Here is an 18,076-nt window from a genome sequence, read left to right on the forward strand (position 1 = left end):
AGTAACGAAGTACTTGTACTTCGTTACTTCCCATCTCTGCTCTTCAGCTACTAGCTAATTTTATCCAATCAGGATAGTGAACTCGGACAGGACACAGGATAACAAAAGTGAAATTGGAAGTGATGACACAAAGAAATGAGCAGACACAATTGGAACTGGAACACTATACAATTTAAGCTGATACATGGATAGAGAGGGAGAGAGCAGGAGGGGATAAGTATATTTGTTGTCTTCCAGAATAGACAGAGTTTTTATTGTGTTTTAAGAGAGTAGTGCACACCTTTCTGACATCTAATTATTTACTGGTCTGTCTGTCTGTCTGTCTGTCTGTCTGTCTGTCTGTCTGTCTGTCTGTCTGTCTGTCTGTCTGTCTGTCTGTCTGTCTGTCTGTCTGTCTGTCTGTCTGTCTCTCAGGTTGAGCATACAGGATGTTCTGAACAGCTACAGCAGAGAGGTTAAACAGCTCATGAGAAGTAAGGTGAGTGGAAGCGTCACACTAAATATGAGGTCACTTCCTGTCGTATCCTGTGGTAAAACCTTACACATCTGGGATAATATTTAATACAATAAAATAATAATAATATTATAAAAAGCTATATTAAACTGTAAGCTGAATATTTCCTACAGAGCATTATGAACGTGAATCTGAACGTAGTCTGAAGACTCATCTCTTCAGACTCCACCTCAGCCCATAGCACCAAACCTACAGTAGATATGACGACCATGTAGACATACCCTGGTCATGTTTATGTTACTTAGGCTTGTTTTTTCCTTGACCACAAAGTTAAAAACTTAATTTAGATAGCATGTTATTTAAACTGACGCTAGGTTCATTGTTTACCTGTGATCCTAGGTTACTGAGGCACTACACTGTCTTTGTGTTTACCTTGCTTTTACCTTGCTTACCTTGCTTATCCCATTCAAACAGGGAACTGTGTAATTTTAGATTTCTTTGGGATTTTTTTTGGAAAAATCGTGAAAATGTGTGCAAATCTTTGAATACATATATTTATTTTCTTTTTAACCGAACATTTGTAACTCAAATCTTTGGGGATTCTACACATGTCTTCTAGATCCTAACAGTTTATTCCTATACATCAGTGGTTCTCAAACTTTTTCATGTCAAGGACCACACAAAGAAAATATTTCCAGGGACCCCTCAGAAGCAAAGATTCGAGATACAAATGTTCACTTTAAAAAATATATATATATATGTTACAGTATGATTGGAGAACCAGTACGATTGAAGTAAGCGCGCTCGTTTTTACCACCCACCCAGCAATTCTGTAGAAGCAACACTACAGGGAGCCACAAGCCAGGCTTGTGCACAAACATATATGGCCACGACCACACACACACAGTCACAGTCACACACACACACACACACACACACACACACACACACACACACACACACACACACACACACACAAGCGCACACACACGCGCACGCGCTCATGCTTTTTTTGGTTTATTGAAAGCAGGACTTAAGATACTTTTATTGTGTTCTGGCTTTTGTTTTACTTTCTCCCTGACACACACACACACACACACACACACACACACACACACACACACACACAGTGATCCATGAAAAGAACTATTCTGTCCCTATCGGTTTACAACTCAAACGGCGCTGAGTCGACTGTAGAGCATCGGCCGGTCAGCGCGGGCACTCGCGCCTGGAGGCGCGCGGGCGCGCTTCCTCGGCCTCAAGCTCTACTGAGTCGGCGCGCCTCCGTCGTGGACAAGCGTGTGCGTGTGCACGCGTGTTCAGCGTTCCCCTAGCGTAGCTTCCTGGTTGCTATGTGGGGGGGAACAACAAAAGACAGGTCCGCGTCGGCACATCAAAGCCCCGCCTCTCTGCGTTCTCCTTCTCCTCCTCGGAGGAGGAGAAGGAGGACGGTTTATTACGCGAGGCTCGCGAGGAGGAGGAGGAACCTCCTCCTCGCGAGCCTCGCGTAATAAACCCCCGCCTCGCTGCGCCGCGTCCTCCTTCTCCTCCTCCTCCTCGCGAGCCTCGCTAATAAACCCTGTCTCGAAAAGCCCCGCCTCGCCCCGAAGCCCCGTGCCTAAAAACAAGCGCTCTGTCTTCAATCGTACTGGTTCTCCAATCGTACTGTGACATATATATTCAAAGATTTGCACACATTTTCAAGACTTTTCAAAAATAGCAGATCTACAAGCTGCTATTTTATATATACAAAGATATACAAACTATGAGCTTGTATACAGTATCTGATATTTTTGAATATCCCGAAGAAATCTTAAAATGACACAGATGCTTTCCCGGTCTTAAAGGGCTATTGTAAGTCGCTCTGGATACGAGCGACTGCTAAATGCCTACACTGTAAATTGCGATCATTTTGTTGTGCACCAGGTTTAATGTTAATGTTGTGCCATTTGTATGGACAGACAGGGATGAACATCAACGTGCTGGTGGACGAGGTCCGGACCCTCAGCAACCTGATCTGTGGGGTCTCCTCTCAGGAGCTGGAGGAAGCCATCGGCAGACTGAACCGAGTCAAACCCACCGCACTGGTAAGAAAGCACACACACACACACACACACACACACACACACACACACACACACACACACACACACACACACACACACACACACACACACACACACACACACACACACACACACACACACTAGGGGTTTGGGGAAAATCTAATCATACTCGAATCACGATTCTAATCCTGGACGATTCATATGTTTTGTTTTTTGTATTGTTATTTTTTTTGTATTTTTCTATAATTACATTTTTGAGAAGTGGCAAGTTCTGGGCTGGCAGATAGCCTAAGCCTATCAAATGTATTCATGTTACAGCAGTTTTATTACTTTAATTTATTGTTCTGGTAACTGAGAAGTAACTCAGTGTCAGACTTAGTAATAAGTAATACGTTTTGTACAAGTTAAAATGTGTGCAAGCTTAGCATGAATAAACGAGACATGTCCTCTTGGATTTACCTTTGTGTATTTACATTATTATATCAGTTGATAAAACCTTTACAATTATAAAAGCTACTGCTTTCATGCCAGCAGACTGGAGTAGATCCTGAAATCCTATTTTTTGAGAATCGAGAATCGTTTTAAATTGAGAATCGTTTTGAATTGAGAGTCGTTTGTTTTGAAAAAATCGGAAAAGAAATTAATCGTGACCCCATGAATCGAATCGAATCGTGAGATAGCAGACGATTCACAGCCCTAACACACACTCACACACGCAGGCAGACACGCATACACACAGCTGAGCTGGTCCTTTAAACCAGTTCTCAAACATCTTCATGTCAAGGACCCCCACATTGATATATATATTTGGCCATGGACCCCCATCTGATTTTTTTATATACCAGGGACCACCAGAAGAGAAGATTTGTGTTAAAAACATGTTTTAAATCATTTTATTTTTTAATTCATTATTTTTTTCCCCCAATACTTTTCTAGATTTCCTTTTCAATGTTCAAAAATAGCAGATGTACAAGCTCACATCGCGGCTCAAAGTGACATGCTGTGAGCTTGTACATCTGTTATTTTTGAATAGCCAACGTATACATTATGGATAAATGGTTAAAATTATTGTGATGCTATTAACAGTTTTTGCTGGGGACCCCCCTGGAACCCCCCCATGGACCCCTGGGGGTCCCCGGACCCCACCTTTTGAGAACCACTGCTTTAATCCACTGGTTCTCAAAGTAGGGTCTGGGGATCCCCAGGGGTCCTTGAAGGGGATTCGAAGGGGTCCCCACTCCCCAGCTAAATATATATATTGAAACATTCTAACAACACAAATCTTGTATGAGGGGGTCCCTGGCACAAACTATGGGGGGGGGGGGGTCCGCGGCCAAATACATATTAATGTGGGGGTCTTTGACATGAAAACTTTTGAGAACGACTGGGGGGTTAAACATTACCTCACGTTTTGTAGCTGTTCTGTTTTGACATGCTTCTCTTCAGTGGCGTGCGTGTGTGTGTGTGTGTGTGTGTGTGTGTGTGTGTGTGTGTGTGTGTGTGTGTGTGTGCGCGTGTGTGAGAGAGAGTGTGTGTGTGTGTGTGTGTGTGTGTGTGTGTGTGTGTGTGTGTGTGTGTGTGTGTGTGTGTGTGTGTGTGTGTGTGTGTGTGTGTGTGTGTGTGTGTGTGTGTGTGTGTGTGTGTGTATGTGTGTGATGGTTCCTCGCAGTGACATCAGTGTTTATAGCAGCCACACCTTGTGTTCCACCACAGATATGTTGTTTACCTCCTCATTCCATGAAGCTGTGTAGTGGTGGTACAAGTATTCAGATTATTGTTACTATTCTTTTTTTTTACTTAAGTAAAAGTAGCAAAGCCTAACAGTATGTTGCTATATCAGTGGTGCTGATTTCCATGTCAAGGACCCCCAAAATGTATTTAGCCACGGACCCAGCCATCTCAAAATATGTTGTTCCAGGGACCCCCCAGAAGCACAGATCGGAGTTAAAAATGTTAAAACGCTTTAAAACACTCAGCTATGGCAGGGGTCTATCATGACAATAGTCACACCCAAAAAACTAAATTGCACACATACTTGCAAGTGTTACAGCAGTGTTTAACACTTCAGATGGCCATAACTTGGTTATGTAATTGCTCTCATCAGCAGTGTCATTCACTGCCGCCATTTTGGCATTAGTGTTTTGCAGTGGTGGAAAGTACTGTAACTAAATACATTTACTCAAGTACTGTACTTAAGTGCAATTCTGAGGTGTTTTTACTTTAATGGAGTATTTCCAATTTTCAGTACTTTTACTTCTACTCCACTACATCTCAAAGGCAAATATTGTACTTTTACTCCACTACAATTATTTGAAATCTTTAGTTACTAGTTACTTTGTAGATTACATTTTTTATTATTACAGAAAACATTAACCACTTCAGCACTATATTAATTTACATTTCGGCCATTTCAAAATAGCCGATCTACAAGCTCACAACAACATTGTGAGCTTGTAGATCTGCTATTTTCAAAATATTGTATACATTTGAAAACGGGACATTCTACATAATGAGTACTTTCTACTTTTGGTACATTTGCCAATACTTTGTACTTTTACTCAAGTACATTTTTAATTCTGGACTTTTACTTGTAACAGAGTATTTTTATATTACAGTTTTGATACTTTTACTTAAGTAAACATTTTTGTACTTTTTACACCACTGGTGTTTTGTATTTGTTGATGACATGCATTGTTGTGTTATTGTTATGCTATGTTGATGTATTGAATACATAGGACCATCATGGATACAAGTCCCCAGGACTTTTTGTACTGTTTACATTTGTGCCACTAAAGTATTCAATCAGTTAAAAAAAGTGGTTATTGTAATAACCTAAATCTACAAAGTAACATATAACTGAAGTTGTCGGATAATGGTAGTTGAGTAAAATGTACAATATTTGCCTCTGAGATTTTGTGGGTATCTCAAAATTGCACTCAAGTTACTTAGTTACTTTACTGATGTTATTCTTACCAGCCTTTCAACAGTGTGATACAAGCCGCACCTGTGTTGTTGGGTGATGATACTGTATGTCACCTCCTCATTCCATTGAAGCTGTGTGTGTGTGTGTGTGTGTGTGTGTGTGTGTGTGTGTGTGTGTGTGTGTGTGTGTGTGTGTGTGTGTGTGTGTGTGTGTGTGTGTGTGTGTGTGTGTGTGTGTGTGTGTGTGTGTGTGTGTGTTATTTCCTCGTAGAGTCATGAGGAGATGTGTGACTGTGAGATCGGTAAGTTTGCTGACATTTCATCTCCATTATTATTATTATTATTATTATTATTATTATTATTATTATTATTATTATTATTATTAACATCCATCACTCACTATGTAGCTTTATTTTTCAACATAAATAATGTATTACATTCCCCACAGTGATCAATGTATGATGATCTTTTGTTGTTGATTTTTTCATCCCCCTTTCCCTCATTGTATTCATTATTACGTCAATTCCCCTCATAATCTATTCCCATGTCTCTGCTGACCCCTACTGGTTGGTTTGTTAGGTGCACAGGGGGAAGACAATGGTTCAGTGCATAAACTACCGCAGGCTAGAATTAGGTGCCATCACCAAGCTGGCTTGTGATTGACATTTCTGTCATGTTTAAATTTTTGCCACAGACAAACATTAAAATGTTCCCCTAATTTGAGTTATCTTACTATAACTGCTGTGCTGCCTCTGGGCGACTGAACCCCCCCCCCCCCCCCCCCCCCCCCCGTGGGATCAATAAAGTAATCTATCTATCTGTACATCGGTTATTTGAAAATATCCGATCTACAAGCACTTTTTAATAATTAAAAATAAATAAATATAAACTATTTGTTCTAGTCTCAATCTAAGGCGAACTTCTTACTTTATCCACTCTTTGTCTTCACCTCTGTGTGGTATACCATGGTGATGACCTTGGCCTCTGTGTGTGGTAGACTCTTTGAGTCTCTGCCGGTCATCAAATTATTGGCATAGGAATGTGACAAAAAAAAAAAAAAACTACTGAACTACTCCTTTAACCCGTTAAGACCGGGAACGCATCTGTGTACCATTTTAAGATTTTTTTGGCTATTAAAAAATGTGAGCGGGTACAGTGCTTTAGGCAGCAAGGGGGCATTTTTCATTTTTCATTTTATTACAGATTGTTGAAGTACAGAATATAAGCTTTCATATGATGTATCATTCATTGCAATTGGAACACATTTGAAGAAGATGTGATCATTTCAATCTTGTCATCTTTAATAGTCTAAACTGAGATAATCCCTTGTAAAGAATTTCCACTTTCTAGCACCTCTCAGCTCCAGGTAATGGGCGTGAACAATGGGTAATTTATTCAACCTAGCCACTCCTCTAACCACTCCCCCATTTTCGGATTTTTACTGTGGAAAGCAACTAAGTACATTTACTCAAGTACTGTACTTAAGTACATTTTTTTAGGTATTTTATACATAGGCTATTTGAAAATAGCCGCTCTACAAGCTCACAATGCGCATTGCAACGTGTTGTGAGCTTGTAGATCAGCTATTTTCAAACATTTGAGTACTTTTACTTTAGGTACTTTAAGTATATTTTGATGCCAATACTTTTGTACTTTTACTTTGCTTGAACGTAACATTTTGAGCACAGGCCTTTTACTTTCTATATTGTGGTGTTGCTACCACCAAGTGCTTCTTCCACCACTAAATTTGACCCACTGGTAGTCGACTATAGTCGAGGTTTACCTACTAATGATAAAGACACGCACAAGCTAGGTCCTGGATTAACTCCAACCTGGTGTTTGCACTCTCCATTTACAACCCGTACATCTACAGAAACGTTCAGATTTCAAATATAAAGTCCTTACCTCATGACAACGGATGTTACCATTCACTTCGGGTGGGTCTAAGTACCCGTATCTTCCATATTGTTCAATAAAAAGCATTTTAATCCGATCGGCGGCCATTTTCTCATAGAGTTATAACGTATCAGGAGTGCAATACCCCCCCCAACCGATACGGCCGCGTAGTTGAAAAAAAAAACGGAGATGGCCATCAATCGGATCAAAATGCTTTTTATTTAACAATACGGAAGATACGGGTACTTATGAGGGCCCGTACATAATTATAACACCCGTGGTCATGAGATAAGAACTTTATATTTGAAATCTGAACGTTTATGTAGATGTACGAGTTGTAAATGGAGAAATGCAAACACCAGGTGTACGTTCTGCCATGAAGCTTGGCGACGAGCTAACAATGCTAAAGCTCCTAGCCTCGTTACTCCACTGTTGTTTTGGCCACATCTTCAGTGAAATACTTCCATACGAACGTCGAGCGGCCTGTTGTTTAGCTGGGGCTGACCTCACCTAGCTGCTGTGTTCGCTACAATCTTATATTGTTTATACAACTAGATTCTGTCCCGAAAAAGACTAACGCAATACTAGCCGCTTCCTAGCCCTGGTCCAGAGCGTTAGTGAGATTATTTTTATTTACTCCACTGCGCCCTCTACAGATCTGGACAATTTGAACTTACCATTAACCAAATCTGTAGAGGGCACTGTGGAGTAAATAAAAATAATTTCCGTCTTGCGGACATTTTCTGCCCAAAAAGTGTATTTTACAGAGTAGCTGGGGTGCTGAGAGGCTTCCCACCTCCGAGAATAGACTTTCAACAACACAAAACAGCCTTTGTTTCAGTGAGTAGCGAAATGGTTTTGTTTATTTTCACTACTCTTGAGTCTTCCAGGGCGTTAGAGGGAACTCACTAACGCTCTGGACCAGGGTCCACCGTGGTGAAGTTAGTTTCAGCCTCAGGTTGAATATTCACCCAGTGGATATTACTCCAGTAAAGTAAAATACCTCAAAATTGTACTTAAGTACAGTACTTGAGTAAATGTACTTAGTAACTTTACACCACCACAGAGAGGAGCGAAACTGATGGGCGGGGATTAGGCTTGTAACCGGAGTACAATGCCTAGCTATGACCAATCGAAACCTCTCGGGTTAGCAACTCTCTACCAAACTCTCCGCCCACAGGACTCACAAACAGGCACACAGACTAGCAGAATAGGAGCCTACTTTACTATACAAATTTAACCATTTAATGACGTTAAAACGGATATCTGTTGGGATTGAAAGCTTGCTCGACATTCGAACTGTGTTAATATGGAAAAAAACGAAAATCAGCCAAAAAAAAAAAAAAGTTATTTTGCTTAGTTTCTACCGTTTCTCATCTCGCGAGTTGATGCCCGAAACACCAGGCCTGCTCACAAATAGCAGACATGAAAGCTCATAGCGCGGCACTCAGTGCCGCGCTATGAGCTTGTAAAATCTTGTTTTTTTTAGCAAATCTTTGAATATATAGATATTTTTTTTTAAGCGAACATTTTAACTTCAATCTTTGCTTCTGAGATTCTACAAATGTCTTCTAAATCCTAACAGTTTTTTTTTCTGTAAACGTAGTTTGTAGTAATATCAGTGGTTCTCAAACTTTTCATGCCAAGGACCCCCAAAATGTATTTGGTCGTGGACCCCCATCTCAAAATATCTTGTTCCAGGGACCCCCCAGAAGCAAAGATTTGAGTTGAAAATGTTTGCTTTAAAAAACATATATATATTCAAAGATTTGCACACATTTTCACGATTAAAAAAAATAAATAATCAGATCTACAAGCTCGTAGCGCTGCACTCGGTGCAGCGCGAAGAGCTTGTAGATCTCTTGTTTAATAACCAAAGAAATCTAAAAATTACACACAGATGCGTTTCTTCGTCTTAATGGGTTAAAGAGATGGAGGGAAGGATAAGAGGAGTCAGTCATTATGTTTATGGCCTTACTGACACATCGGTCAGATATGGAGGGGAGAGGGACACCTGTGATCTTCTCTGCTGATGACCTTTGCCATCTGTGTGTGGCAGCCATGGTGATGCTGCACCAGGCGCTGGCGGGGCTGCTGCAGGTCTTCTTCCACAACTTCCAGTCGGACTTCAGAGGTCAGGAGGTCACGCCCCGCCCACCCAGCCGCGACGCTCAGCAGAACCAGGAAATCCTGCAGTTCAACATCGCTGCTCTGTACAAACTGCAACCTGGATGGATTATCAGGTTAGGGTGCGCGCGCGTGCACACACACACACACACACACACACACACACACACACACACACACACACACACACACACACACACACACACACACCGTATATTGACGTGTATCAAATATATAAGTAATGTACTGAGGTATTGTTGCTCTGTCTCTAGTTTTGTCTACTTCTCCATTTCCTGTGTTTTATTTTGTAGTTTTGACTACTCCTCCATTTCCTGTGTGCTGTTTTATGTCACAGTTTTGACTACTTCTCTATTTCCTGTGTGCTGTGTTTTATTTTGTAGTTTTGACTACTTCTCCATTTCCTGTGTGCTGTGTTTTATTTCACAGTTTTGACTACTTCTCCATTTCCTGTGTGCTGTGTTTTATTTGGTAGTTTTGACTACTTCTCCATTTCCTGTGTGCTGTCGTTCGGCGGGAAGAAGATCAGCGACACAGCGGTCTCGGAGAACATCAGCAGCGCCCTGTCGCTAGCCAACAAGATCCAGTGTGACCGCATGTAAGGACAGGATGGGCGGGGCCTCTCACAAAATGTGAAGCAGGGATGAGATGAAGCAGGGACCCCCACATATTGTTTAACATTTTGTTGCAGATTAAACTTTTTCATAGATTTCATAGGTAGCTTCATAGACTGACTTGACAGCACTATCATCAGTGTTAATTAATGTGTGTATTTTGTGTGTATTAATTTGTTTACACATTATCTATATTAATACGGACCATGAATATATTTCCAGACATTTAACCACTTAAACCCTCAATACTTAGTAAATTTGACCTTTGGCTTTGTACTTGGTCTGCTCTTTTTTCCATCAACACAAAACCTCTTTGCTGAAAAATAGCAGATCCACAAGTGGATCTGCTATTTTTTCAGCTGATGTTCCCCTCAGAATACGGATGCTGGGTTTCAAGTGGCTAGCTAATGTAAAAAAAAAAGTAGATCCCATCACGCAAAGATTTGGCGGCCCCCCCTGTAGTAACTCTGAGGACCCCCTAGGTGTCGCGGCTTCGCACCGCGCCACTTCGCGCCGCATTTCAAGCTTGTGGATCTGCTACGTTTGATGCTTTTGTGTGACACTGGAGCATGATCAAGTAGCGCATTAATTTACATAAAAACACAACAAGTTCAAATATATAGATAAGAAGTTCCTGTCCGACAGCAACGATATGCTACTGTTACTTAGATTGAGATGTTTAATAATGTTCGTTCGTGTGTGTGTGTGTGTGTGTGTGTGTGTGTGTGTGTGTGTGTGTGTGTGTGTGTGTGTGTGTGTTTGTGTGTGTGTGCGTGCCTGCCTGCCTGCCTGCCTGCCTGCCTGCCTGCCTGCCTGCCTGCCTGCGTGCGTGCGCGCGTGCGTGTGTGTGTGTGTGTAGGATGGTGTTTCCAGTCCCCATCAATCAGCTTCCATATGAGTCCATGTTGACGTTTCGCCTGCTGGCTTCTAAACAGGGCAAGAGCCCTGAGCTGCTGAGATGGGCCGTGATGCCCCTGTACAGTCTAAGGTAAGATTATTGTAATACCATATGCAGTGGTGGAAAGTAACTAAGTATATTTACTCAAGTATTGTACTTAAGTACAATTTTGAGGTGCTGGTACTTTACTTGAGTATTTCCAATTTCCAATTTCCAATACTTTTTACTTCTACTCCACTTCATCTCAGAGGCAAATATTGTACTTTTACTCCACTACAATTATTTTAAAACTTTAGCTACTAGTTACTTTGCAGATTTTGATTATTATTACGAAATATACATTAACCACTTCAGCCTTATAGTTAGGCCATTTGAAAATAGCTATCGCTATTTTCCAAAGACACTGCCGATATGAATTACGTCATTTTGTGCTTATTGCCTACCCTCTCCGTCTGAACACATGATGTTGGTTTGGAGCAGTGGTGGAAAAAGTACTCAAATATTCTACTTAAGTAAAAGTATCAATACTGCAATGTAGAAATACTCTGTTACAAGTAAAAGTCAGGAATTAAACATTTACTTGAGTAAAAGTACAAAGGTATTGGCATCACAATATACTTAAAGTACTAAAACTAAACGTGCTCATTAGAATGAATGTCCCATTTCAAGTTTTCAAATGTATAAAATCTTTTGAAAATAGCAGATCTACAAGCTCACAATGGGTCTCAATGCGACGCATTGTGAGCCTGTAGATCGTCTATTTTCAAATGGCCTAAATGTATATAGGGTTGAAGTTGTTAATGTATGTTTTGTAATAATAATCAAAATCTACAAAATAACTAGTAACTAAAGTTTTCAAATAATTGTAGTCGAGTAAAAGTACAATATTTGCCTCTGAGATGTAGTGGAGTACTAAAAGTATTGGAAATTGGAAATACTCAAGTAAAGTACAAATACCTCAAAATGTTTGTGTGTGCGCGCGTGTTTGTGCGTCTGTGTGTGTGTGATATCAGGACTCTGGTGAATGGGACAGTGTTACTCAGTATGTCCATGCTGGCTGACCTGCCTCCATGTCCCGCCCCCGCCCTGACGGACAGCCACAGGCAGCCAACCGGAGTGGTTCTGCAGGTCTGTTTTTTTTTTATATCTTATTTTCAGCGTTTCCGATGGTGGAATCATTAAAAATCTGTGTCAGCCAAATGTAGGGCAAATTACTCTGGAAGAGTAATAAGATGCTAGTTACTTATTAATCCATTAAAATCTGTGGTGGAAAAAGTACTCGAATTCAAAACTCAAAGCTGGTTGCTGCCGGACAGCAGAGATATAATAGTAATAATATAATAATAGTCCATAATCATAATCGTTATCATAATCAAAATAAATACAATAAAAAAATGAAAAGAAGACATATATTGGGGATTAACTGCTTAATCTATATCGGACAAAAAAAAATCACTTTCTTTGTAACTTATTTACTCAAAGTTACTTGGATTAATAACTCTTCGACTGCCAGATCAATAGTGTAATAGTCTGCCACTGCTGCCAGCAAAAACAGCGATTTTACTCTACCTTTGAAAAATCATGGAATATTCTCTGTGACCGCCGTCCTCACAGACATCGGCTCATTACACGCACAGGGTAGTCGTAGTAGAGGGGGGGGAAATAGTCCAGTCACGATCCTCCATTCAAGAGCTATGGCCGTTTCAATGAGGCTTGTTTTGCCGCAAAGAAGGCGGAACGGAGATCTAGCAGAGATATAGCCATTTCACTGCAGGTAATAAACAGGAAGTAAATGAGCTTTTATTGATTTTAAATGGTGTCATTTCCGGGTCTGACGTCATCAGGCAGTGAAGCGTGATTTTGGCCGGTGCTTTGGGCAAACCACGCCCCGGAGAGCCGCTGGAATCCAAACCGTGCCCCCAATCGTCTCCATTGGTTGGCTGTTTCCTGTTGCTGTCAAAATACGCGTATTCTCAACTGGCTATATCCAAAGAGTTTATAAATAGACGGCGACAGCGGTCTTGTCCATCCGTTTGTCAACTGTTGTTGTGAAAATACGCTAGTCTGTTATAGTCTATAATCTCTCTCTCTCTCTCTCTCTCTCTCTCTCTCTCTCTCTCTCTCTCTCTCTCTCTCTCTCTCCCTCTCTCTCTCTCTTTTGGGTAAAGCGAGCTTGCTTTCATATTGAGAGAGAGAGAGAGAGAGAGCACTACCACCGTTAAAAAAAAGAACGAGCCAGTTAATATTTCAGATATGTTTGGCATTGAGTGATCAGATAATTACGGAGACAGGAGCATATCTGAGAACGGTACATACCGCAAACTGTGCAGGAGAATAGGGCATGTGAGAGCATGGCCATTCAATTAGCCTATGCATTATTGTCTCCGCCAGGCCGAAAGGCATGGCGAGAGAGTATGTTTTACCCCCTGTCCGTCCGCGTGTCCGTTTGTGTGTCCGTGTGTCCGTGTGTCCGTCCGTCCATCTGTCTGTGAACAGCTAATCTCTGGCACCGTTGGCCCGGTACAAAACTGTGCACACACACTCCCTGGATGCCAATTCAGAACCTCTGCCCCAAATGTTTTACATGGACCTGTTATAGCGCCACCAGGAGGCCGATTTGTGCAAAACCCATTATTTCATATCACTCCTACAGATTTTATCCAAACATCACGCAAATCAGTACACAGTATCTCTATAGTCATGTGATCAACACGGATCTGTCAGATTTTCCATATTCTATCTTCATTGGCTACAGTTGCCTTCCAAAGTTTGCAGTTTTGGTCCATTTTGAACTAAATGCCTCAAATCATGAACGCAGCTTGCGATTTCCGTGAAATTTTACACGCACATTCCCACTATGCCGAGGAACAAATGCCACTTGAACGTTTTCAAATCAGCCTCATGGTGGCGCTATAAAAGGCCAATTTGCATTTTTAACTGTAACTGCACCGATCTGCGTGAAACTTTGCACGCCTACTCCCTAGAGGCCAAGGAAAAACATCTGCCCTGCATTTTTCACATTAGCCTTTTATAGCGCCACCAGGAGGCCGACTTATGTAAAACACACATTTCGAGATTAAGCTTTCATATTGTATCCAAATTTCACGCAAATCGGTACACATGATCTCTATAGTCATGTGATCAAGATGGATCTATTTGATTTTTCATATTCCATCCTGATTGGCTAACATTGACATCTAAAGTTTGCAGGAGTGGCCCGTTTTGAACAAAATGCAGCAAATCATGAACGCAGCGTCCGATTGTGGTGGAACTTTGCACGCACATTCGCACTACGTTGAAGGACAAACGCCACCCTTTTCACATTGCCCTATTATAGCGCCACCAGGAGGCCGATTCTTATTTTTTATATTACTCCTACACATTTTGTCCAAACATCATGCAAATCAGTACACATTATCTCTATAGTCAAGTGATCAAGATGGTTCCGTCCGATTTCTGGGCGGTGAAACCGCCCCTATAAGTGAGGTTTGGATATTTGTACAACAAATCCTGCGCTGTGATTGGCCAAAAAGTACCCTGCCTAACCCTGCACCGTGATTGGCCAATCACAGTCTATTCAGGACTGTGATTGGCCAGTGTCACATGACACATGTGCATAGCCCTATATAAGAAACCATAACTTAAAAAAAAACAAAATACGCGTATTCTCAACTGGCTATATCCAAAGAGTTTATAAATAGACGGCGACAGCGGTCTTGTCCATCCGTTTGTCAACTGTTGTTGTGAAAATACGCTAGTCTGTTATAGTCTATAATCTCTCTCTCTCTCTCTCTCTCTCTCTCTCTCTCTCTCTCTCTCTCTCTCTCTCTCTCTCTCTCCCTCTCTCTCTCTCTTTTGGGTAAAGCGAGCTTGCTTAAGTTATGGTTTCTTCCATCATAAAGAGTGTTTCAATAAATGTATTTATTTTTTGTACATGATTGGTTGACTCCATTCAGTATTGTGATTAGCTAGCAAGACACCGCCCACTTCACACAGGGTGTTATTTTTTATATTCCATCCTGATTGGCAAATTCTGAACATTGCTGGCCCACAATAACCTACCTGACCTGGCGGAGACCTGTGCTCCGAGGAGCACTTTTTCTAGTTTTATAATCTAATACTATGGATTGATATTTCACAATATGATTTTAGGCTGCTGAACAGCTCTGTTAACCCCTGCATCCTACTGCACAAATGCACGAGTAGTAGTTTTTTTTTAATTTGATTTGTGTCCTGACTGCATGGCATAACATACAGCCAGGCCCACCTATATACACTATGCTCTAATTATAAAATAATAATGCATAATTCTAATGGCAGAGATGAGTCATCAAAGTGATTAGCCTCCATCCATTCACATGCACCTCCTCTTAAACAAATATATATATATTATACTGCCTTAATCAATGATAGAAAGTTAGGAGGTTTAGTCAGAAGTTCTTTTTAATACTTTTCATTGGTTCAATATTTGTAAAACCCACGCTCAGACGTAAAGGGTGTTCAACAGCACTGATTTATAAAAATAAAAGAAAACATAACAAATTTCAGGTTTTTATTGTTTTATTCTCACATGGAATTTGGATGGGGCTGAAACCTAGCCTTTTTACGGGGCCAGAGCTCAGCTCTGGACCTGTCTTATTATTGTAGGTATTCTGTTTCCGCCACTTTTCGCAGTTCTGGCTGAACCGTGCTGTCGCTTTTTACGAAACTCGGCCATATGGTAGATGGTCATGAAAAACTATCAAGAAATAAATCTCACAATCTTTCGTCAAAAGGTGGCGCTATAGCAAAATGCCAACTTTGAACAGGTACAACTCATGCCCTGTTTGACCTACAGCCATGAAACTTCAATACACATATGCGTCTACTCATGATGAACAACTTTAACCCTCTGACTTTTGACCTCTGACCTTTAGATCTCCCACCATTTTGAATTATATGAAAAACAGTTAAAACCTATCTCCTCCTGGGATTTTTGAGTAATCTGCACGAAACGTTTTACACATGAACTTTGGGACCTATGCCGAAAAAATTATACAAAAGATTTTCCATAAGTGAAAAAATGAAGCTTTAATGAGCCAATGAATATTGCAGTTTTATGACAATTATTCATCTGCCCCTAACACATACATGCAGACTCACATTTCTTTGAAACTTTGCGTTAATGTTGAGGGTCATTCCAAATATTACTGAAACCAATCTTACTCCAATTGGTCAAAAGGGGGGCGCTATAGCGATTTTTTGAAAGTGCAAACTTTAAACAGGCAAAAGTCATGCCTCGTTTGGCCGACAGCCATTAAACCTGTTTACACATGTGCCTTGACTCATGAGGAACACATGTATCACGTTGACCAGTAAGCTCCGCCCTTAGATTGTCCGCAATTTTGAGCAGTTTGAAAAACACTTAAACCCAGGATTTTTCAGCTATTTGCGTGAAACTGTATCATCTGTGTGATCTCCTTTTTCACGGGTTCTTGTCTGTTGGTCCAATGGCTTCTCCCTTAAACGTGTGCCTCCACAACCTGAAGGTTGCCAGTTCAAGCCTCACTTGATGCGGACTTCATTAAAGTTGCATTGCACACAACATGATTGTGTCAATTAGTACATGTGCAATTGTTAAACATAACCTGAAATACTTATTTGAGAGGGTATGTTTTTGCAATGTATGACATACTTCATTCTGAAAATAGCCGTTCTACAATCTCAAATTTCAGATAGCAACGTGTTTCTGAGCTTGTAGATCGGCTGCTTTCACTGGTTCACTTTTATCTTCAACAGACAACCTCAGCCTGGACAAAGCTATAGCACTATAGGTAATGTTGCAGCCCGTCAATCCAAAGGTTGAGCGTTCGATTCCTGTTAATGGCAATAGGTTGACACGTCCAATCAATCCATTCTGCTTCCATCCTTCTCTGTCTTCAATCTATTGTTTCCATGTCTCTCTCTCTCAATTAATGCATGTGCAACTGTTAAAGGTAACATGAAATGCTTCTTGGAGAGAGTATGTTTTTGCAATGTATGACAAACTTCATTGTGAAAATAGCCGATCTACAATCTCACAACTTTTCAGATAGCAACGTTTTATGAGCTTGTAGATCGGCTACTTTCACTAGTTTTCGTTCCGAGGAGACACAAAAATGCCTTTATTGGTAAATGGTTTGTGAACCAGTGATCTAGAGTAGTTCGGGACACAGAGGCTTGGTTCATAATGGACGGAAATACTTATAAATATCAACAGACACTACCAGTAATTGTGTCAATTAATACATATGCAATTGATAAAGATAACCTGAAATACTTATTTGAGAGGGTATGAAGTATGTATGACATACTTCATTCTGAAAATAGCCGATCTACAATCTCAAAACCTTTCAGATAGCAACGTTCTTTCTGAGCTTGTAGATCGGCTGCTTTCACTGGTTCACTTTTATCTTCAACAGACAACCTCAGCCTGGACAAAGCTATAGCACTATAGGTAGTGTTGCAGCCTGTCAATTCGAAGGTTGATGGTTCGATTCCTGTTAATGGCAATAGATTGAGATGTCCAATCAATCCATTCTGCTTCTCTCTCTCTCTCTCTCTCTCTCTCTCTCTCTCTCTCTCTCTCTCTCTCTCTCTCTCTCTCTCTCTCTCTCTCTCTCTCTCTCTCTCTCTCTCTCTCTCTCTCTCTCTCTCTCTCTCTCTCTCTCTCTCTCTCTCTCTCTCATTCACCAGGTCAGGTCTGTTGTTCCAATGGCTTCTCGCTTAAGTGTGTGCCTTAAAACCTCAAGGTTGCCAGTTCAAGCCTCACTTGATGCAGACTTCATTTAAGTTGCATTGCACACAACATGATTGTTGCGAACGCGGAAGGAGGCCTCCGACCAAGTGGAGCTTACTATATCACCGTGCTTGGGTTGTGTGTCTGTCCCTTTTTCCGTGTTTGTTCACGCTCTCATTGGCTCGCGCCCCCATGTGACTCGAAAATCCGTGCTGAAATGCCAGCAGCTGCACTGCCTGTATACAGCGTGTGTTCACGCTCTCATTGGCTCGCGCCCCCCATGCACTCTGCCTGTATACAGCCGGCAGAGTGCGGCAGAGTGCA

The 18,076-nt window shown here is 41.2% G+C and overlaps 1 protein-coding gene across 2 annotated transcripts in view; it reads left to right on the forward strand.

Annotated features, from left to right (window-relative positions):
• The window catches only part of pik3c2g (phosphatidylinositol-4-phosphate 3-kinase catalytic subunit type 2 gamma), a 74,498-nt gene that overhangs the window by 14,808 nt on the left and 41,614 nt on the right, over window positions 1-18,076 (forward strand). For both annotated transcript variants that reach the window (XM_080436788.1, XM_080436789.1), the window contains exons 9-15: window positions 415-478; window positions 2,416-2,541; window positions 5,714-5,744; window positions 9,398-9,581; window positions 9,959-10,081; window positions 10,957-11,085; window positions 12,009-12,123. In XM_080436788.1, coding sequence (XP_080292914.1) covers window positions 415-478; window positions 2,416-2,541; window positions 5,714-5,744; window positions 9,398-9,581; window positions 9,959-10,081; window positions 10,957-11,085; window positions 12,009-12,123 — 772 coding nt within the window. The remainder of the gene's footprint in view (window positions 1-414; window positions 479-2,415; window positions 2,542-5,713; window positions 5,745-9,397; window positions 9,582-9,958; window positions 10,082-10,956; window positions 11,086-12,008; window positions 12,124-18,076) is intronic.

Source organism: Gymnoscopelus braueri (assembly GCF_963280865.1).
Source record: "Gymnoscopelus braueri genome assembly, chromosome: 9".
NCBI classification, from domain to species: domain Eukaryota; kingdom Metazoa; phylum Chordata; class Actinopteri; order Myctophiformes; family Myctophidae; genus Gymnoscopelus; species Gymnoscopelus braueri.